The 17,387-nt window shown below is 28.7% G+C and overlaps 1 protein-coding gene across 2 annotated transcripts in view; it reads left to right on the top strand.

Moving 5' to 3' along the window:
• The first annotated feature begins 87 nt into the window (after nucleotides 1-87).
• Nucleotides 88-17,387, top strand: part of LOC107446928 (uncharacterized) — a 62,848-nt gene continuing 45,548 nt past the window's right edge. Inside the window, exons 1-5 of one of the 2 annotated variants that reach the window (XM_043039191.2) lie at nucleotides 88-295; nucleotides 6,777-6,827; nucleotides 6,908-6,995; nucleotides 10,493-10,563; nucleotides 14,406-14,532. In XM_043039191.2, coding sequence (XP_042895125.1) covers nucleotides 6,784-6,827; nucleotides 6,908-6,995; nucleotides 10,493-10,563; nucleotides 14,406-14,532 — 330 coding nt within the window. In that variant the 5' untranslated portion in view covers nucleotides 88-295; nucleotides 6,777-6,783. The remainder of the gene's footprint in view (nucleotides 296-6,776; nucleotides 6,828-6,907; nucleotides 6,996-10,492; nucleotides 10,564-14,405; nucleotides 14,533-17,387) is intronic. The other variant, XM_043039190.2, reaches the window with a different exon arrangement.

Raw genomic sequence — 17,387 nt, 5'->3', positions numbered from 1 at the left:
TTTTGTAATTCTAATTCCTTAATAATTTAAAGGCTTATAAGCCATTTTTATATTGAGCAGAGAGATTCTTAATGCTGATTGGTCTGCAATGTAACCAATCATACACAATTGTTTTGATATATTTTTTCTCTGAAGTTTGAAAACTTTTATTGATTTGAAACGTGAAAATTGTTACATGGTTAATTTTATTCAAATTTTAGGATATGACATGTATCTTTGTGTTGATAGAAATTAAGAAGATATATCTATAATATATGTCTAAGTATTAATGTACGTCATTGTGAAAAAGAATACCGTAAGTCATTTTTGTTTATGCGTTACATATAATTCAGTGTTTTTCATTTTGGTTGGCTTCAATTATTTTGTGAATAAAATGAAATTATCAACTTGTTGATGCGTGTTATGAAAAGAAAATGTTGGTAATTTATAATAATTGCTTCGATAAGTATGTTTTATATATATAATAAAAGCTCCAAGACACAATTCTACACTGTAATCAAATGCATATTTTCTCTTCTCAAATTAAAATATTTAGTTTATTCTTTTCAAATTTTTTAGTTTTAGGCACTGATAACTATTTTTTTATGTTCAATGTATATGGTATTTTTTGCTTTAGCTACTGGTGAATGTGCTTACATTATTAGTATTAAGTAACAAAAACTATTTAAGTTGAAGTTTGTAGAGTGATATATAAAGAATAGATAGAAAGTGAAGAATAAGTTTTAAATTTCCATTTATTGTAATAGTTTTCAAATGAGATGTTTTTGGTTAGCTAAGTTACGTGCGAATCCTGACGACTTTTATTGGGGGACTTTTAGATCTACTTCTAAACAAAGTAGTCGTTGGGAATGTTTTTGTATCTTATTCTGTTGCAAGATAATCGTAAAGTCTTAACAATTTCTCAGCAGCGACCCACAAGAAACTAAAAAAAAAAAAAAAAATCATTAAAAGAGGAGACTAGCTCAAATGGTGTAATTGATAGCCACAACTGAGCAAACCTGTATGCGTTTTTTTCATCAATGTTTTTTTTTTTTACAATTCATTTGGCACATTTAGTTTCTATCCATTTGGCATGTCCACTTGCTTTATTTCTATTTAATATAATTGTTGATTGTAATTGGTGCGACAGGTAATGATATGGACATTTCCTTTAGTCATTACTCAAGCAAAGCCCAAATGAGGATAGATTGCACTCTGTGATACATGTGAATAAAAAGGTGATTTCACAGTATTTTGCACGTTGCATTTGTACAGTTTGATTATTCATAATTAAATAAAAATTCATTTATGTGAATAGATTTTTGTGTTATGAAAGCAAGGGAAATTTCTTTTTATTTTTACAAATGTATATTTAAGTATAGTATTTAATATGAATTTAAACATATTTAAAGGAAAAATTTGGAAGTGTTGAGAACATGAAAAATATTGCTTTCCTGATGTCTTTCTACATTCACTGAAATTTATGAAATAAAAAAAATCATTTCTTATGGTAAGATTTTGGTATATATTTGTGTCAAGGAAATGAGAAGATTTTTGGAAAAATTATACTAATTCATATAATAACATGTATGCTTTGAGCATGACATTGCGTATATGACAAAATTTTTTCTTTGTATTCTGCTTACGGTAACCTTCTTAGATCAGGGATTTGTTTAGAAGAAATTTGGGTCTGTTAACGGACCCTTGACAAAATTTGTCATTTAATTGGACCCTTCACGAAGTTATTTATCTTTACAGTGTTTTCATCATAGAAAAAAAATGGGTGAGAATTTCTCACCCTTTCTCAAACACAGGGTGAGATTTCAAAAAGTTAAGTGAGATTTCTAAAAAAACACAAAATCTCTTGAAAAAAAAAACATTTCTTTAATTATAATACATTTTTAACGTCTTCTACTTTTTAAAGCATTGAATATTTTTGATGCATCATCATAGAAGATTTTGCCTTTACAAGGTATTTGTCCATCTTGCATAAGTGCATAAAAATTTTGAACGTCTTACATGAAGAAACCTTACCTACGGTAAACGCGTGGTTGCGGACAAATGTGTTCTGAAAGGGATTCCGTGGTTGTGTTCTGTTGTTCGAAAAGGTTCTGAACAATACTGGTAAATAGGGAAGCCAGATAATGGGGAAGAAAAGTGAAACGGATTTTATTCTAAATGGCGTAATTCGAAGCTTTTTCCAAAATGCGAGAAATTCGCGAATTTTGTAATTGATTTATAGAATGCGCGAATTTCTCGCGGTAATCATTTTTTAATGCGAGAAAAGAAAAAATATGCGAGATTCTCGCGTTCTCGCGCTGTAGTGAAAACACTGCTTTATTATTGTTTTGTTAATGGAAAAAAACTCTGCCCGGGGGGGTGGAAAAAAAGAAAGAATGTAAACGAACTAAGCTTTGTCTTCAGCGGACGCTTCTTCCTTTATTCGCCCGAAAAGAATATTCTGCGTTCAGCAGTATAGGCTGAATACCAAGTATTTGTGTGTTGCATCTCTAATTTAGTAGCAGCAATTGCTAATTATTTTTGAAAATTTAAATTTTTTAATTATAATTTTACAGTGTTGAGCATAATCTTGTATCTATTTACAATTTAAAAACTTGAAACAGTTTTTTTGCAATAACAGGATCCTATTTGCACAAATTCACAAAGGCAGGATACCCTGGTTGAAAGAATGTGACTTAACTTTTATTTTATATTCACAAATTACGAGTAATTTTTTCACAATTTTACAAAAACGAACCTTTCACAAAATGTCTGGACAGACCCCTGCAGATGGTCATATATCATAAGTACATTACTGATTTCTTTTAATAGGTAAAATATTGATTAAATTGTGATTGCTTAATCATTTTCTTTTCAATAGTTCAAATATTTATATGACTTAGATTTCATTATAAATTCAAATATTCTGAATTATTTTTAGCTTAGTTTCCAGGAGACAGATGCATGAGGAATTACATTACAATTTATTAATGTTATTATTTATCTTAAAAGCAAGTTCTGAATTGCGTGGCGAAAGGCATACGTACAAATCAACTAAAAGTGTATTGATTTTTTTTTTTTTTTAAATATTAAAACTTGCTATCAGCTATGGGCCTGAAGTGGGGGTTTAAGTAAGGTGACCAGGGGCTCTCAAAGCTGTTGAGGAAAGGAAATGTCCACGAATTTCTCTGAAAACATATACTTTTTTTTTAATATGGAAAAGAACATCAAAACCTGAAATGTGCATGTTTTATAACAAGGTATCTTTGTCTTACAGCAAATATAATGACAATGAATATTAAAACACATTACTAATCTTAAAATAATTTAAGAAAAATTTAACACATTTTAAATTAACAAAATATTATATAATATTTCAAAAGTGCGTAGTAATGAAATAGAGTTTGATGAAGATAGTTCTGAACCTGATATTAGTTATCAATGGAAGAAAAAAAAATTCTGCATATAAAAGTTCATATTTTCCATTAATGAATGAGGTTGTAAAATTATTCAAAAATGCTCTATTCATTTGTTCTCATATCACGGTTTATAAATCTGGCCACCTTAGTTTAAGTGTTAGGTTTGTCTTGCTTGTGGAATATGTTTTAACCAGGCCACCAATATTATCAAACACTACTCTTATCTATTGGCCTTCTTCTCCAATTTTAGCTGTTCTTTAAGATTTTTATACTGAAGCTGATCTGGTAGCAGTTTAGAACACGGCAGAAAAAATGAAGAATTCCAAGGAAATTCATCAAAATTAGATATTTTAGGCGAAAAGAAACTTAAGTTCAACAGTGTCTTTGCTTACACACATTTTTATATTGCCAGTAAAAATCATTCAAGTTATCTTAAAAAAAAAATCTTTGACATCAACAAAGTATATAAAACAGCTCTCCAAGCTATGTTTTTGTTTATCAACAGCAACTATGCATGCTTATTAATTGCACCTTTCCCCTGAGCATTTCAAAGAATAACCTTTCCATTTATCATTAACGTTGAATTCTTCTTTGTCAGGGTAATTCATTATTATCAAAAAGTAAAAAAAGCTGAGATTTCATCCAAGTTATTGAGGAGCAACAAATAAAAAAAAAAAAAGGTGTCAATTGAATTTCACAATAATGTTTAATAGCAGTGAATAATACAATTATATTTAAATAAGTGATGCTTCACTCTAAAATTAATTACACAAAATTTTATTATGAAATTAACTCTATTGATATGGACCAAGCAAGATAATATTAAGTGCAAGGGTGCCGGCAGGGGAATGCAAGGGGTGCACTTGCACCCTCTGATTCTTTTTAAAGCAATTAAAGAGATACAGAAAAACACTTTTGTTATATAAATTTTTTTTATTAAAAATATTTTTATTCAAAAACAAATAATTAAGTAATTTTTGTTTTGGTACATAACAATTAAAAAATTTCTTAATCAAACAGGAATTGTAATACACTTGTTTGCTGTCCTTATCTGTTTATAACTTTTTCAATGAATTCTGAGTCATCTTCGATTCTTTTCTTATGCACACTGAATATGCACAAACTACTTAATCTCTCGTGAGACATTGTAGACCAATTCCATGTCTTCCGATTCCAAGCATGCACAAACACGTTAGTATACGAAACTACTGTTCGTAGTTATTTGTGTTTCAAAGTCAATAACTATGACAGCGACATCAATACAGTTTCTCGCTGCGAAATTTGCAAGTACAAAAAGCTCATTTTTTTTTCAAATATCTTGTTAACAACGAAGAAATGTATCTTGAAAAAAATTAACAGATGAAAGTATATGTAATAACAAAACAAAATGTACCTAATAACAGAATATTAAAAAAAATTTTTTTTTTGGGGGGGGGGTTAGTTTGTTAGAGGATTGCACCCCCTTTTATATTATTCTGCCGGCGCCCTTAATTAAGTGATTAATTTTACATAGGTTAAAAAATTTGGTTTATTCGTAGGAGTGCACAACCTGCAGCCCATGGGCCATATTTGGCCCGCGGATTGAACAGAATAAAAAAAAAATTTGAATTGCGCATTTGAGTCACTTTCTGATTGGGTCTATTTCCTCAGATTCTATCTTAAATCTACGTTGTTTTTCAACGGTTTGTGCTACAGAATTCTACATGGTTTTAAAAACTCAATATTGTTAATGCAATGTGCAAATTTTGAATTTTAGTAAACTCTTTCTCACTAGCTTTATTGTTGCCGATTTCATCATAAATTAAAGTGATGTTTAGATCATTTTTTTAGCGTTTAAAGCTAGCAATTTCTGCATGGCTTGGAGCATGGTTCTGGATGCTGCAAGTCCCACTGCTTTTATTACGATACAAGAACTCGTGAGTTATGAGTCACACAAATTATTTTCTTCGCAATTTGTAAATAATCATCATAATAAAAAGAATTAATTTTTGTATATGAAGAAATTTCATCATTTTTAAAAAGTAATCAAACCTTTGGTGAGGTAAAAAAATGGAATATTCTTGTTACATTATCTGTAATACAGTACAATATCCCGGGACTTCAACGAGTTCGATAATAGATCATCAAAGCTGATTCTTTTCAATAAGAAATAACATTTATACTTAATTCAGTATTGTTTAGTATTTAATCAACTTAAAAATATTCATTAGGTGGGTAAATAACTAAATAAACGGTAATCGGAAAAATACATCGAAAGTACATGGAGTAAAACATCATTTTTAAGCACCCTTCTTCTATAAGCTATGATGGAATTATTTCTTTTAAATTTATTTACAAAAAAAAAATTAGTAGGAGACATTGGAAGTACATTTGTAAACAAATAGGAAAAAAGCTCTTGTGACTGATGTCACAAATACAAACTATGTATGTAAAATTTTAAAACTTTTATTTTTGTTATTGTTACAAAATATTTAGAGAAATTCGCTAATTTATAGAGGATGTTATAATAAATTTTTTTTTTGTTAAGTTATCCTTTCTTTAATAGAATTGTCCAAAATATGTGAGAATTATTTTAATTATTATACCATAATATAATGAGTTGAAAAAAGGATCTCTTGTACTCTCTAGCAAAAATATTTTTCTATTAGAACTTTAACTGTATGGGTACTACTAAAACATTTTTTTATTATATCAGTCTAAATAAAAATTTAATTGATTGTAAAAAAAAATTTCTGCAACATTAAAAATTATGCTGAGATGGTTCTGAAAAAAAAAAAGGCTTTATCACATTTGAGTTCAGGATAACTACAGTCTTATCATCAATTATAAGTGAAGATATGCTAAAGTTTTCAAGCTATAACAAATTTAAAGGCGTAAATTGATTAGGTGCTTAATGCAGTGGTATCCCTAAGAATGAAAAAGGGTTGGGCAGGTTAGGTAAAATGTAGGGGTAGGTTAAAATTTATCAAAATGTGTAAGATTATATAATAATTACGTTTGACCCTCAATTTTTAAATGACCCTCTTATATTATTTGATGTGTATATTTCGCAGAGTGGTTCTCATTCATTATTAAAATAACAGGACAATTTCAGTGAATCATAAATAATTTATATTACAAATTTCTTTCATAAAAAGTAGATAAAAATTAATTGGTAAACAACTTGAAAGCTCTTTTTATATTTTAATCTGAAAATTATGAGAAAATAAATGTTTAATGGTAAAATTTTAAATCACTAAAAAATTCATTAATATACACTCCTCCACTTACAATTATTTATTATTATTTTCCATTTAAAAATCTTTGTATAGATATATTACATTTGCATGTTTTAAAAAAGTATATATTGTTTTAAATTTTTTAAAATTTATTATTTAGGATTAAGATGGTAAAATCAAAGATCCCATTACCAAGCAAAAGACCTGCTCAGTAAGTATTTCTTATTTGCATTGATTTAATGGTCATTTAAAAAGAGCATTAAAATATTAATTGAAAATTTTATATCGCAGGTCATCCATTCCTTTACCAACTAAATGTTTGGGAACGCAGTCTAAAAAGTTGCCACAGAATTCTAAAGAAGTTCTAGTCTCTAAAAAGGTATTGAATGCATGTTTAAAAGTTGGAAAATTTAAAAAAAAATTAAACCATTCATACTCAGCTGGCAATTTTTCCGTTTTAGTTGATTGATTTGTGTGAAAAATCAAGTGAAAGATTTACTAAAGGCATTTCGCTTTTTTTTCCCCGTTAAAAAAAATTTAAATACTCATTTAAAAGGATTTGATATTTCAAGAAAAAACTATCTTTACAAATTTTATAATAATATGTTTTCTAAAATATTACAATTAAATAAATGTGTAAGCAGTTGATAAAAAGTTTCTTTCTACTCATTGATTGAATTAAAATTAAAAATTGTTAGAAACTTTTAATAAGTATTGCAGTAATAAAATGTTTTCCTAAAAAAAAAAAAGAATACTTAAAAATTTCTTTAAGCTGCATTTTTGGAACCCTTCTTGAAAAAGGAAACAAAACATTAATGATATTAGATATTATAAAAAATATATTTTTGTACAAAATGTTTGTAAGCTGTTGATACATTAAAGTTTGTTCCCCAAAGCTTGTTAATATCTATCTATCTATATATATTCGGAGTGTTTAAGTAAGGGCCGTTTGAAAATAGAAACCAAACGAAAGAAAAATTTCAAACTCCAAATTTATTTTCAGATTTTACATACGTGTCTATTTTTAAACATAGTTACCAAGTTTGTTTATGCAGTTATCATACCTTATTGCTAGTAGATTTTGAATACCCTTTTCATTGAAAGTTGCCGTCTGCTCCGATAACCAAGTGGTTCTGTTTTCACATATTCGTCATCATTGTAGCAGCTACTGCCGAGAACTTTGAGATGGCAGAAGCGATGAAAATCGCTTGGCGTCTGAGCTCTAAGAGGGTAGTCTAAAACTTCTCAGCCAAAAGAGTCCAATGAAGTTCTGGGGCCCTATTACCAGCTTCACGGAATCTGATTCCGATCGAAATGAAGCTCTCGTGGCGTCATAAATCCGTGAATGTCAGTTAAGTCGTATTACGAGCTCTTGATTCCGCTCGGAACTAAATTCCGATGCGAAATTATTACGAATCCCATTCCGGCAGGTTTAAGAGTAAGCGAAATCTAGATTCCGATAAGAGTTTGTTTATTTCAGTGAACAAAATGGCGCTGTTTTCCGTCATACAGCCAGCTATTGGGGTATTCCAATATCCCGACAACAAAATTTAGAAGTTATTTTAGATTGGAAATTAGTTTTTTTTTAAATGGTGTTACTCATAAGCGAAATTCAGTAGTGGAAATGAATAATATCGGATTGTGGAAATTCATAACAAAGCTACATAAAAAAATATGTACAAAAAGCAATAGAATCTTAGCTAAAAGAAGGAATTACCAAAGTTAGCTATTAAAATTTCCTATATTGTTTGAAATATGCATGTGTGGGGATTTTACTAACGACTGTGTTATCCTTCAACTATCTTATGGTACTTTAAGATGGAGTTAACATGTCTTATATAGTAGTGATTTGGTATTTAATATTTATGGTGGTAATTACGCCAGATATGCCGGTAAGGCTTTCTTTATTTTAATCTGGATTGTTTTCTAGGTATTCCACAATCATTGTTTGCAGGCGAATATTAATTTTTGTACGTGAAGCCATTTGAAAATACTACGTTGTAATTTCATTCTACACTACTCTCTGTACTTCTAATAAACACAAACTTAGCTTTTAGAACACAAAATTGTTGAAAATGTATGAATTTTTAAGCTTTCAGTTCTAAGTTAATGCGATTTTAACTCACATAGAAGTAGAGAAGACAAACATATCGTTGCCAGATTAATAAATTAGAATTATAGTAATTTCCTAATTGGTCAAAGTTAGCTCCGCCTACAAACTTCAATTTCACAGGAATCGTGTGGAATGGAGATTTCGATTCCGGATTCCGATAAGCTCATGTTACGGCACAGTGGGTTTTACGAAATTGGCAATCCGATGAAAGCTAGTTTCCGATCGGAATCGTTTCCGAGAGGAATAAATTTCGACGAGTTGGTAATAGGGCCCCAGGTCTGAGCTGAGGTGTGAGACCTTGCATTGTCGTGGAGTAACAAAATTCCCTCTGTCTACATGCTGCGTCTTTTGTTTTGAATCGCTCTGGCTAGCTTTTGCAGGGTTTGGCTGTAGGCTACCAAATTTATGTAGACCGACAAAAGACCATGACTATCCCAAATCATGAACGCCACAATCTTCTGCTGGGACATAGTCTGTTTGGCTCTCTTACTGGAGAGTGTGTGTGTCTCCAAGCCCTGTAGCTTTGATTCTAGTGTAGCATGTGAATGCCATGTTTTGCCTCCTGTTACAATTCAACTCAATATGGCGGCACCTTCGTTACACTAATGTAAGTCAAAAAAACGTGGGCATAGTTTCTCAAATCTTAACTTTTCATAATCAATCTTATACAGCACTGACCTAGACACTTCAAGAAAGTCGTTTGAAAGAGTGCTTATGGTAAAGCATCTGTTCTCCAAAATTTTCTCTTCAATTGAAGCCACCATATTGAAAGTGATCACAGATAGGAGACTGGAGCAGAACTCAACATAAACGTTGTTGCGGCCAGCTTCGAAGTCTCTGACCCATTTAATCACTTTGCCTTTCGCTCATTGCAGTAGCTCCGTAAACGTCATGAATTTGCCAGTGATTGTCTGCAGCAGACAGTTTTCTTGCTGACAAAAAGCCTTTTATTGATTGTATCTCATACGGGGTGGGCGACGCGATAATCTTGAATGTTTTAAGGACGCAGAACAGACCGTACAGGTTATCTGCAGGGTTGCAACCGAGCACAGCTATTACCAAGGAATGTCGGGACCTGAGGCGGCTAGTGCTTGTTGCGGCGCGTGCTACCAGTCTTCACTTAAAAGACATGCCTTGTATGTATGTATGTATGTATATATATATATATATATATATAGAGAGAGAAAGAGCGTAATTGAATTAATTTTTTTAAAATTATCTAAAACTCAGAAATTTTAGTTAATTTAGCTCTAGAATTTTTTAGATTTTATTATTATTGCATTTATTATTTTACTGCTTATTATATTTTATTCTTTGAAATTTGCATAGAAAAATGTGTTTTTTTTTAATTTTTTTTATTTTTTAATCTAGCATTGGCTTCATGATAAAAGTTAGAATTTTTTAAAATACTTTATTGAATGATAATATGGTAATTGTAGCTAACTACATTTATTCTGAACATTCTCAAATTGAATCCTTACACTCAATTTCAGGACATAAGTTTACTTTTCTAACTTTAGAGCATACATTAAAATTCTATCAGTGTAGCTGTCAAATTTGCCAATTTTTTGTATGGACTAGAATTATTATTTTTTTATAGAGTAGCTTTTTACCCTAATGTCTTTGGTTGACAAAAAATTTTGTATTCATGTTTTTTTTTCCTGTAAAAACTATTTACATCTTTAGAAATTTATATTACTTTCATTTTATTCAATGTAAAGTTAGATGTAATTGTTAATTTAAAATCTTTCATATGTTTTTAGCCTGACTCTGTAAAACAAGTACAATCCATTTCTTCAAAAGTTAGAAAAGAAAAGGAAAATATTGTGCAAAGGTATCTTTTGCTTTGAAAATATTTAACTAACTAGCTAAATGTAAATAATATGTTTTTAATTTTCTGGAATGTTGTGTATTATAAATCTATAACTATTAGTTTTTGTGTTAATTTGTTATTAATATGCAAGGTTCGTAGTTGTCCTGATATTCCTGATTTTTATGTGTCTACAGAACATCCTATTTTCTATGAATTCAAATGTGGATTTTTAATAATTCATTTGTAGAATTGAAAGGTTTAGATTTTTAATCAAACATCTTTTTATTTTATTTAATAATCCTAATAAAAGTAATGAAATTTGATAGTTTTAATTTTGGACTGCCCACTAACTATGGTTATGTCCATGTCTTAGACAAATAGCCTTACTTGCAAAATTTGTCAAACATCTTATGAATAAAATAATGAAATCTTTTTCATTTTTAAATTTTTATGGGGATGATTTCAGAGGTGATGCGCTTATTTATTATTTTCAGCAAATGCAGTAACAAATCTTGTAGGATTGAGTTTTTGCAGTTTCACAATTTTCGCTTCGACTCATTCAACTGATACTACAAATAATAGTTTCCATTCAACTAAAATGGAATTGTATTACAGAATTATTTAAATGAGTGAAAGAATCGCCCATTAAATTATTTTTTTACAAGGGTGTTTAGTAGCATATTTACAGTGCCTTCATTTCAAGATTATTGAAACCCAATTTTAAAATTATTTGTTAAAGAAGTCTAGAACTATATTAAAAGTTTTGTTATCAGGGAATTGACCGTAATTGATATCAGTTATTATTTTTAATGTTATTTTTATTGTTATTTTAATTTTATTTATTTATTTTTTTAAAATTTTCCATGTCTTAAACTGTTAGTTGTTTAGTGTTTATTAATAAAATTGTGCTGAAACTTAATTGTGCTGTAACTTTAATCTTTCTTTTCTTAAGAAAGCAATCTTGAAATTAAGAGTAGTAGTTTAATTATTTTTTTGGGATAAAACTTGCTTTTCTTATACTTTTCTTACTTCTAGAAAAAGTTCAAAATTTTTTGGTTTGCTTTGTTTTTAAAAGTAGTCTGATATATGTCTACTGTTCTAATGTTATCAAATTTTGTTTTCTGAAAAATGTTGTCCCTATTTTTTCTTTGTCGCACTAGGAGGCCTGTAATATGCAAAAAAACAAAACATTTATGACTTTCTCTTGTTACTGCAAATCTTTTGGTGACCATTTTTATAACCAAAGTCTCAAATATGTCGATACATAATAATCATTTATAAATAAACAAACAATATAATTCAATAAAAATCTTTCATCTGAATTGAAGATTTCAATTAAATGATTCAAATTTGATATGTAAATTATACTTATATCATTATTTTGTATTCCTAAGATTATCGTAACTTACAAATCATCAAAATATTAATCTGGTTATATTTGCTAACTAACAAGTGCATGTGTAAAAAGAAATAAACATAAAAAAGTATTTTTCTCTCCTTCCTATTTTTAAAGCAATGTTTTATCTTTCTTCTATCTCCTACCCCAAAACAAATTTTATTAACATAGGTTAATTTATAATAATCCTATAAATAATTGCTGATGTTATGGGATACTGACACTGAATTAATAAATATCTTGAAAAGGGACAGAAGTACTTAATTTATCATTCAATTTTTTATGTAATGAAAAAACTGCTCTGAAAAATGTAAACTGGGGAAGAAATTTTTAATAATTTAATTCTGTAATTTTTTGCTTTAATAATTTTACTCAATGTATAAGTGTACAGGTTCGATCTGTCGAATAATTGTTTTGTGGATTATCCCATATATTCTCCAGGTGCATTATGTTGACCAGACATCTATTGCTTCCATATTTTTAAAATAGACTCATTATTCACCCTATGTAGAAATAATGAAAATGGCGCTGTTTTGAAAATAATACTCGTTTTTCAATCAATAGGAAAAACCAAGAAAATTAAAAAAAAAAAAAAAATTGAAACTTATTTCTTTGGAAATTATGTTTCAGAGTTCCNTTTTCCCCCCCCCCCCCGATTTTTCTTGAAATAATAATAATAAAAAAAAATCTTAATCTTTAATATTGACATTAAAATAATGTAAACATTTTGATATTTTGAAATTCAGAACCAAGTAGTTCAAAAGTTTAAAATTAAGAGTTTATAATTAAGTTTTGAAGACATAACAGGGGTCTGTCTAGGTTTTTCTGAGAGGTACCTATTTTGGGAAAATTTAGACATAATTTGTAAAAAATTAAAAATTATATTTAAAAATCAACACAAAAATAGGGTAAAAATATGGATTTACCATTTCTTAAGGGATACAAAAGTAAAATTTTAAGAAAGTATTTTGTGAAACTGCCGTTTTTCCTAAAGTTGAATTTATGAAGGTACCTCTAAACGGTATTAAATTCGACCTGGGCAGACACCTGCATACTAAACAATTATGTGATGTATAGTAGTATATAGTTTTATCATATTATTTCTAAAAACCGTACTTTTTTATGCATTAGGCAAGTAGTTGTGGGAGTAATTTAAAATGAAGCATAGAATGAGAAAAAGCATCTATGTATTTTTTAAAAGAATTTTTACATTCAAACTTTTAAAACGTCTTTGATGCATAGGTCATTAAGGCGTTGTATTAATAAGTTTAGTGTAGTTAATCTTAATCCCTTGAAAAATAAAATGATTATTACTAGTTACAATTAGTTTAAAAGCTACTCCTTGTAATGGTTAATTAAAATTTAATGATTAAATAAGTTATTCGTTGTAGCTCAGGGCACGAAATTTCGGTTTTAAATGTATTAACCGAACTGAAATTTTTGCTCACCAATATTTTCAAGAAAAATAGGAACAATTTTAAAACTGTTTACAAATGTAGTATAAAGGGTGTTATTGGTTACAAAATCTATAAAAAAAATATAGAAGAATTGACATATTTATTGCAAAAAAATACATCTTTTTTAAAATAAGGTTGCCATAAGGTTTCAATGATTCTAATGCATACCAGCCAAGTTTCCTGTTTCTTAATGCAGAGTCCTGTACTTTACGACTATCTCCTGTTTACCCGTATATTCTCAGTATTTGTTGAAGACATTTTTAAAAAAAACTTTGACGATAAAATATCCGCTAATGGCAAAAATAATTCTTATTCTTCAACAGATGGTGCTAATGCCAGTACTGCAGTATCTTGATAGTTTATAGTTTAAGTAAATATAAATAATGGTTTTAAAAAAATCTTCTTCAGACTAAGATCTATATATATATTTTTTACTTCACTAAATGTTAGTGCTTATATTATTTCCAATTTTGACTTATATGATTACACATGATGTATCAAAACTTTACTCGTAGCCCAAAAATTTCGCTAGTAAAATCTCTGTTATTTTATTTCTCCAATGTTGGCAGGCATGCTAATAATATCCATATATCATTAAAAGCTAGTGAAATGGGAAAATTATCAGAAATGTTTTCATATTCTTTACCCTTAATGTTTGCTAACACTTACCATTTGTCAGATTCAAAATATGTTTGAGGGTTTGAAATTTTAAGTAAATCATTCTAGGGAATTTTGTGCTCCACTGTCTTAAAGGTTTGCTGAAGTTGCATCCTGTTATTTTTCACAGATTTTGTCCATAATCGCTATTTTTTTGGGTGGGGGGTGGATGGTAGTTTGATTTGAAACACAACAAAACTTATTCGCCGGGTAGATATTCATTCGCTGCAGGCAAATAGAAATTGTAGGTTACAATTTTATTTTACTAAATCCAAATGTCTTATCATTTTTAAACAATCCTTTCAAATAAATTATAAAATAATTTTTAAATATTATTTAATATTTTTTTTCAGGTTGCCTTCTTCTAAGTCTTATGACTCTAAAAAAGTGTTAACGAAGGAGCCATCATTCAATGGTAAAAAAGTTGCTGTTGCGAAAAGCACATTAACTACAGAAAATAAGGTCATAAAACAGGCAAAGGTAATAATTTATCATTCATTAAATTTTTTTTGTGTGATCAAAGAAATGTATTGTTTTTTTTTTTTAATCAATAATAACTTGGATATGAAACTAATAGATATAGGTAATTTGGGCAATAACTTGGAAGAAATGGTTTTGACAAAGTTTTACGTTGAATTTTTAAAACTACATATTGCAAACGGATGGTGCTATCATCAATGAAACATCATCATACAGAGACCAATATTGAACCTTCCTGTAGAATTCAGCTTAAAATCCCTGTGTTAAGACACTACAGAATGATGTTTTACATTTTTTTTTCTAACTTCCTTATCGAACATGAATCTCCACAGATTCACCAGACTATCAAGAAAGCAATAGATGTTTTCTGGAAGGATAAGGGTCAATGATTCCGTTTACCAGCAATAACTTGTCAAATACGCAAAAAATCATAGTGAGGATTCGAAAAATTATATGTTCGAAAAGTTATGTTGTGTCCCCATAATTCTCTGCTTGGAAAAAAATTTAACATGGAAGCATATTCGTTTCGGCAAAATTTAATCCAAACTTTATATAAAAAATTTCATCTTTAAGCTGAGGGAGAAAATTAGAATAATTCTGCGTATCTAATTATATTGCCTCATTTTTTAATCCAAGTATTTGATCATTTCTGATTAAAACCTTGACTTTTCTTGATTTGAAATTCTGTGTTTTGTATATCAATAACATATTATGAATGCAAATATTAATAGATGGTAAAGAGGCTGACAATTAATATTTTAAATTAGGACCAACTTTTTAGTAGAAGGAGACCCAGAAATATGGGCCTAAGGACTCGTAATTTCTCAAATCAAGTGGTTTCTATATGATTTTTTAAGATTCTAGCATTTCTAAAAAAATCCATGCGCAAGAACTGGAGCTAAGCAGGTGAGTTGCCACCCATAGCAGATAATTTTAAAACACCTTCACATCTTAGGGTTAAGTCAGAATATGTTACAGGCAGTAATGTTTTTATGTTCATTTGAAAGTTCCATCTTGGTATTTAAAGAAGCATTAAAATTTGAAGTATTATAAGTGTTTATGTTTTTATCTTTTCAATTTTATGTATGCAACCTTGTAAAAAGTATACTTTTTTGAAAAAATTCATAAATAAGTTTTTTTTATCATGCATTTGAAGATTGTTATACAAATTTTACGCCAGATTGCCGTCTATTTCTTTTGCGAAATTGGTTTTTCAATGTTAATTTTATGTTTTTTCCTCCATATTCTCCTGATATGCAGTTTAGTCACTCTCATATTTGGCATTACATTGGGATGCTTAGTCACACCTGCCACTGTACCATAAATAAATTAAACTTTTTTTTTTGTTTAATTTCTATCATAAGACACAATTTATAATTCTAAAATTTAATATGTTAAACTAAACGACCATCCCTAAAATGGCAAGGATATCCAAAAAAAGTAATCCAATAATCTTATCTATTCTAATCAATTTGCTATTTTAGAATATATAGGACTCATGAATTTATAAAGAAAGAAAAAAACATGATATAAATTTTCTATAGTAAAATCTTATAAGAGAGAAATGAGGTCATTTACTTATTTACTATTTTACAAGATTACATCATATTTTTTATAAAAAATATTATTATTTAAAAGAAATTGAATTTATCTCTTTATTTAAGTCGGTTAACAATTCATTAATCGCAAAATTTTTAAAATACGTTTTGTTGCGTTTAAAGTTAGTGAAGCACTTTAAATTGAAATATTAGTTCTGTTCGGGTACTTGGTGCCAGAGCTGTGTTTTCCCTGGAGATCTGTATTTTTATTTTAGTTTACAAGAGGCTTGATACATTGCAACAACATTGTCTCCTAGTTAAGTTACTGTAAAAAGATAAAAGAGGTATACCTATTTTGTGAAAATTTAGACATAATTTGTGAAAATTAAAAATTATATTAAAAAATGACGTAAAAATATGGTTTTATCGTTTCGTACGTGACTCAAAAATAAAATTTTAAGAAAAAGTATTTTGTGACACTACCTTTTTTCCTCAAGTTGAATTTGTGAAGGTACTGCTAAACAGTAGTAAATTTGGCTTGGACAGACCCCTGTCCTGAATACTCACTCACAAAAACAAATTTACTTCAACTATAAATCAAATGTATATTTTCTGTGGGAGCTGAGGACTATGTTATTTTTCAGATGTTACTTTTTGTAGTTAAAATTTCAAATTAAAATCTGAAGCTCATTAATATATAAATGTACATAAAGGTTGTCGAGTCTTAGCAAAGTTGCAGCTTTAGCTTATCTGGAAGCAGAGCTAGATCATCGAAAATTTTTCGGGATCCTGGTACTGAATTTTTTTTAAAGTATTGATCATATTTTCATTTTCTGTACAAAATATAAAATTTTCAGATTGTCTTAGTACAAAATGGTTCCAATTAAAAATTTAAAAAGTAATGACATTTTGAAATAACTATCTAAAGACTTATATAACTTTAAGTGAAGCCTTTGCATATATTTATATAAAAATATTTTTTAATTAGATTTATATATCTTATTTGAAATAATAATTTTTTAAATTGTCATTTTTATTATAATTGAATTTGTAATATTGAAATCAATTTTCTAAAGTTTTGAGTTTAAGTTGAAGTTTTTCAAAACTGTTGCATCACGTGTGTTACCCACTTGGTTGTAAGATCACCTTTGTATGTCTTACTTCTTGTATTTAGTGTGTAAAACTTTTTTTTCCAGTTTTGTTTCTTAAAAGTCCTTAAAGGTACTTTTTAGTTGTCATCATAAAAAGTGCTTCATTTTTTTTCGCTTTTCTGAAGTGAGATTTTTTTCTTGCCTTGTCTATTGTTGCCATGAAGTA

Source organism: Parasteatoda tepidariorum, chromosome 5 (assembly GCF_043381705.1).
Source record: "Parasteatoda tepidariorum isolate YZ-2023 chromosome 5, CAS_Ptep_4.0, whole genome shotgun sequence".
Lineage (NCBI taxonomy): Eukaryota > Metazoa > Arthropoda > Arachnida > Araneae > Theridiidae > Parasteatoda > Parasteatoda tepidariorum.
The sequence above is the reverse complement of the archived record's forward strand: the minus strand, read 5'-3'. Positions and strand labels throughout refer to the sequence as shown.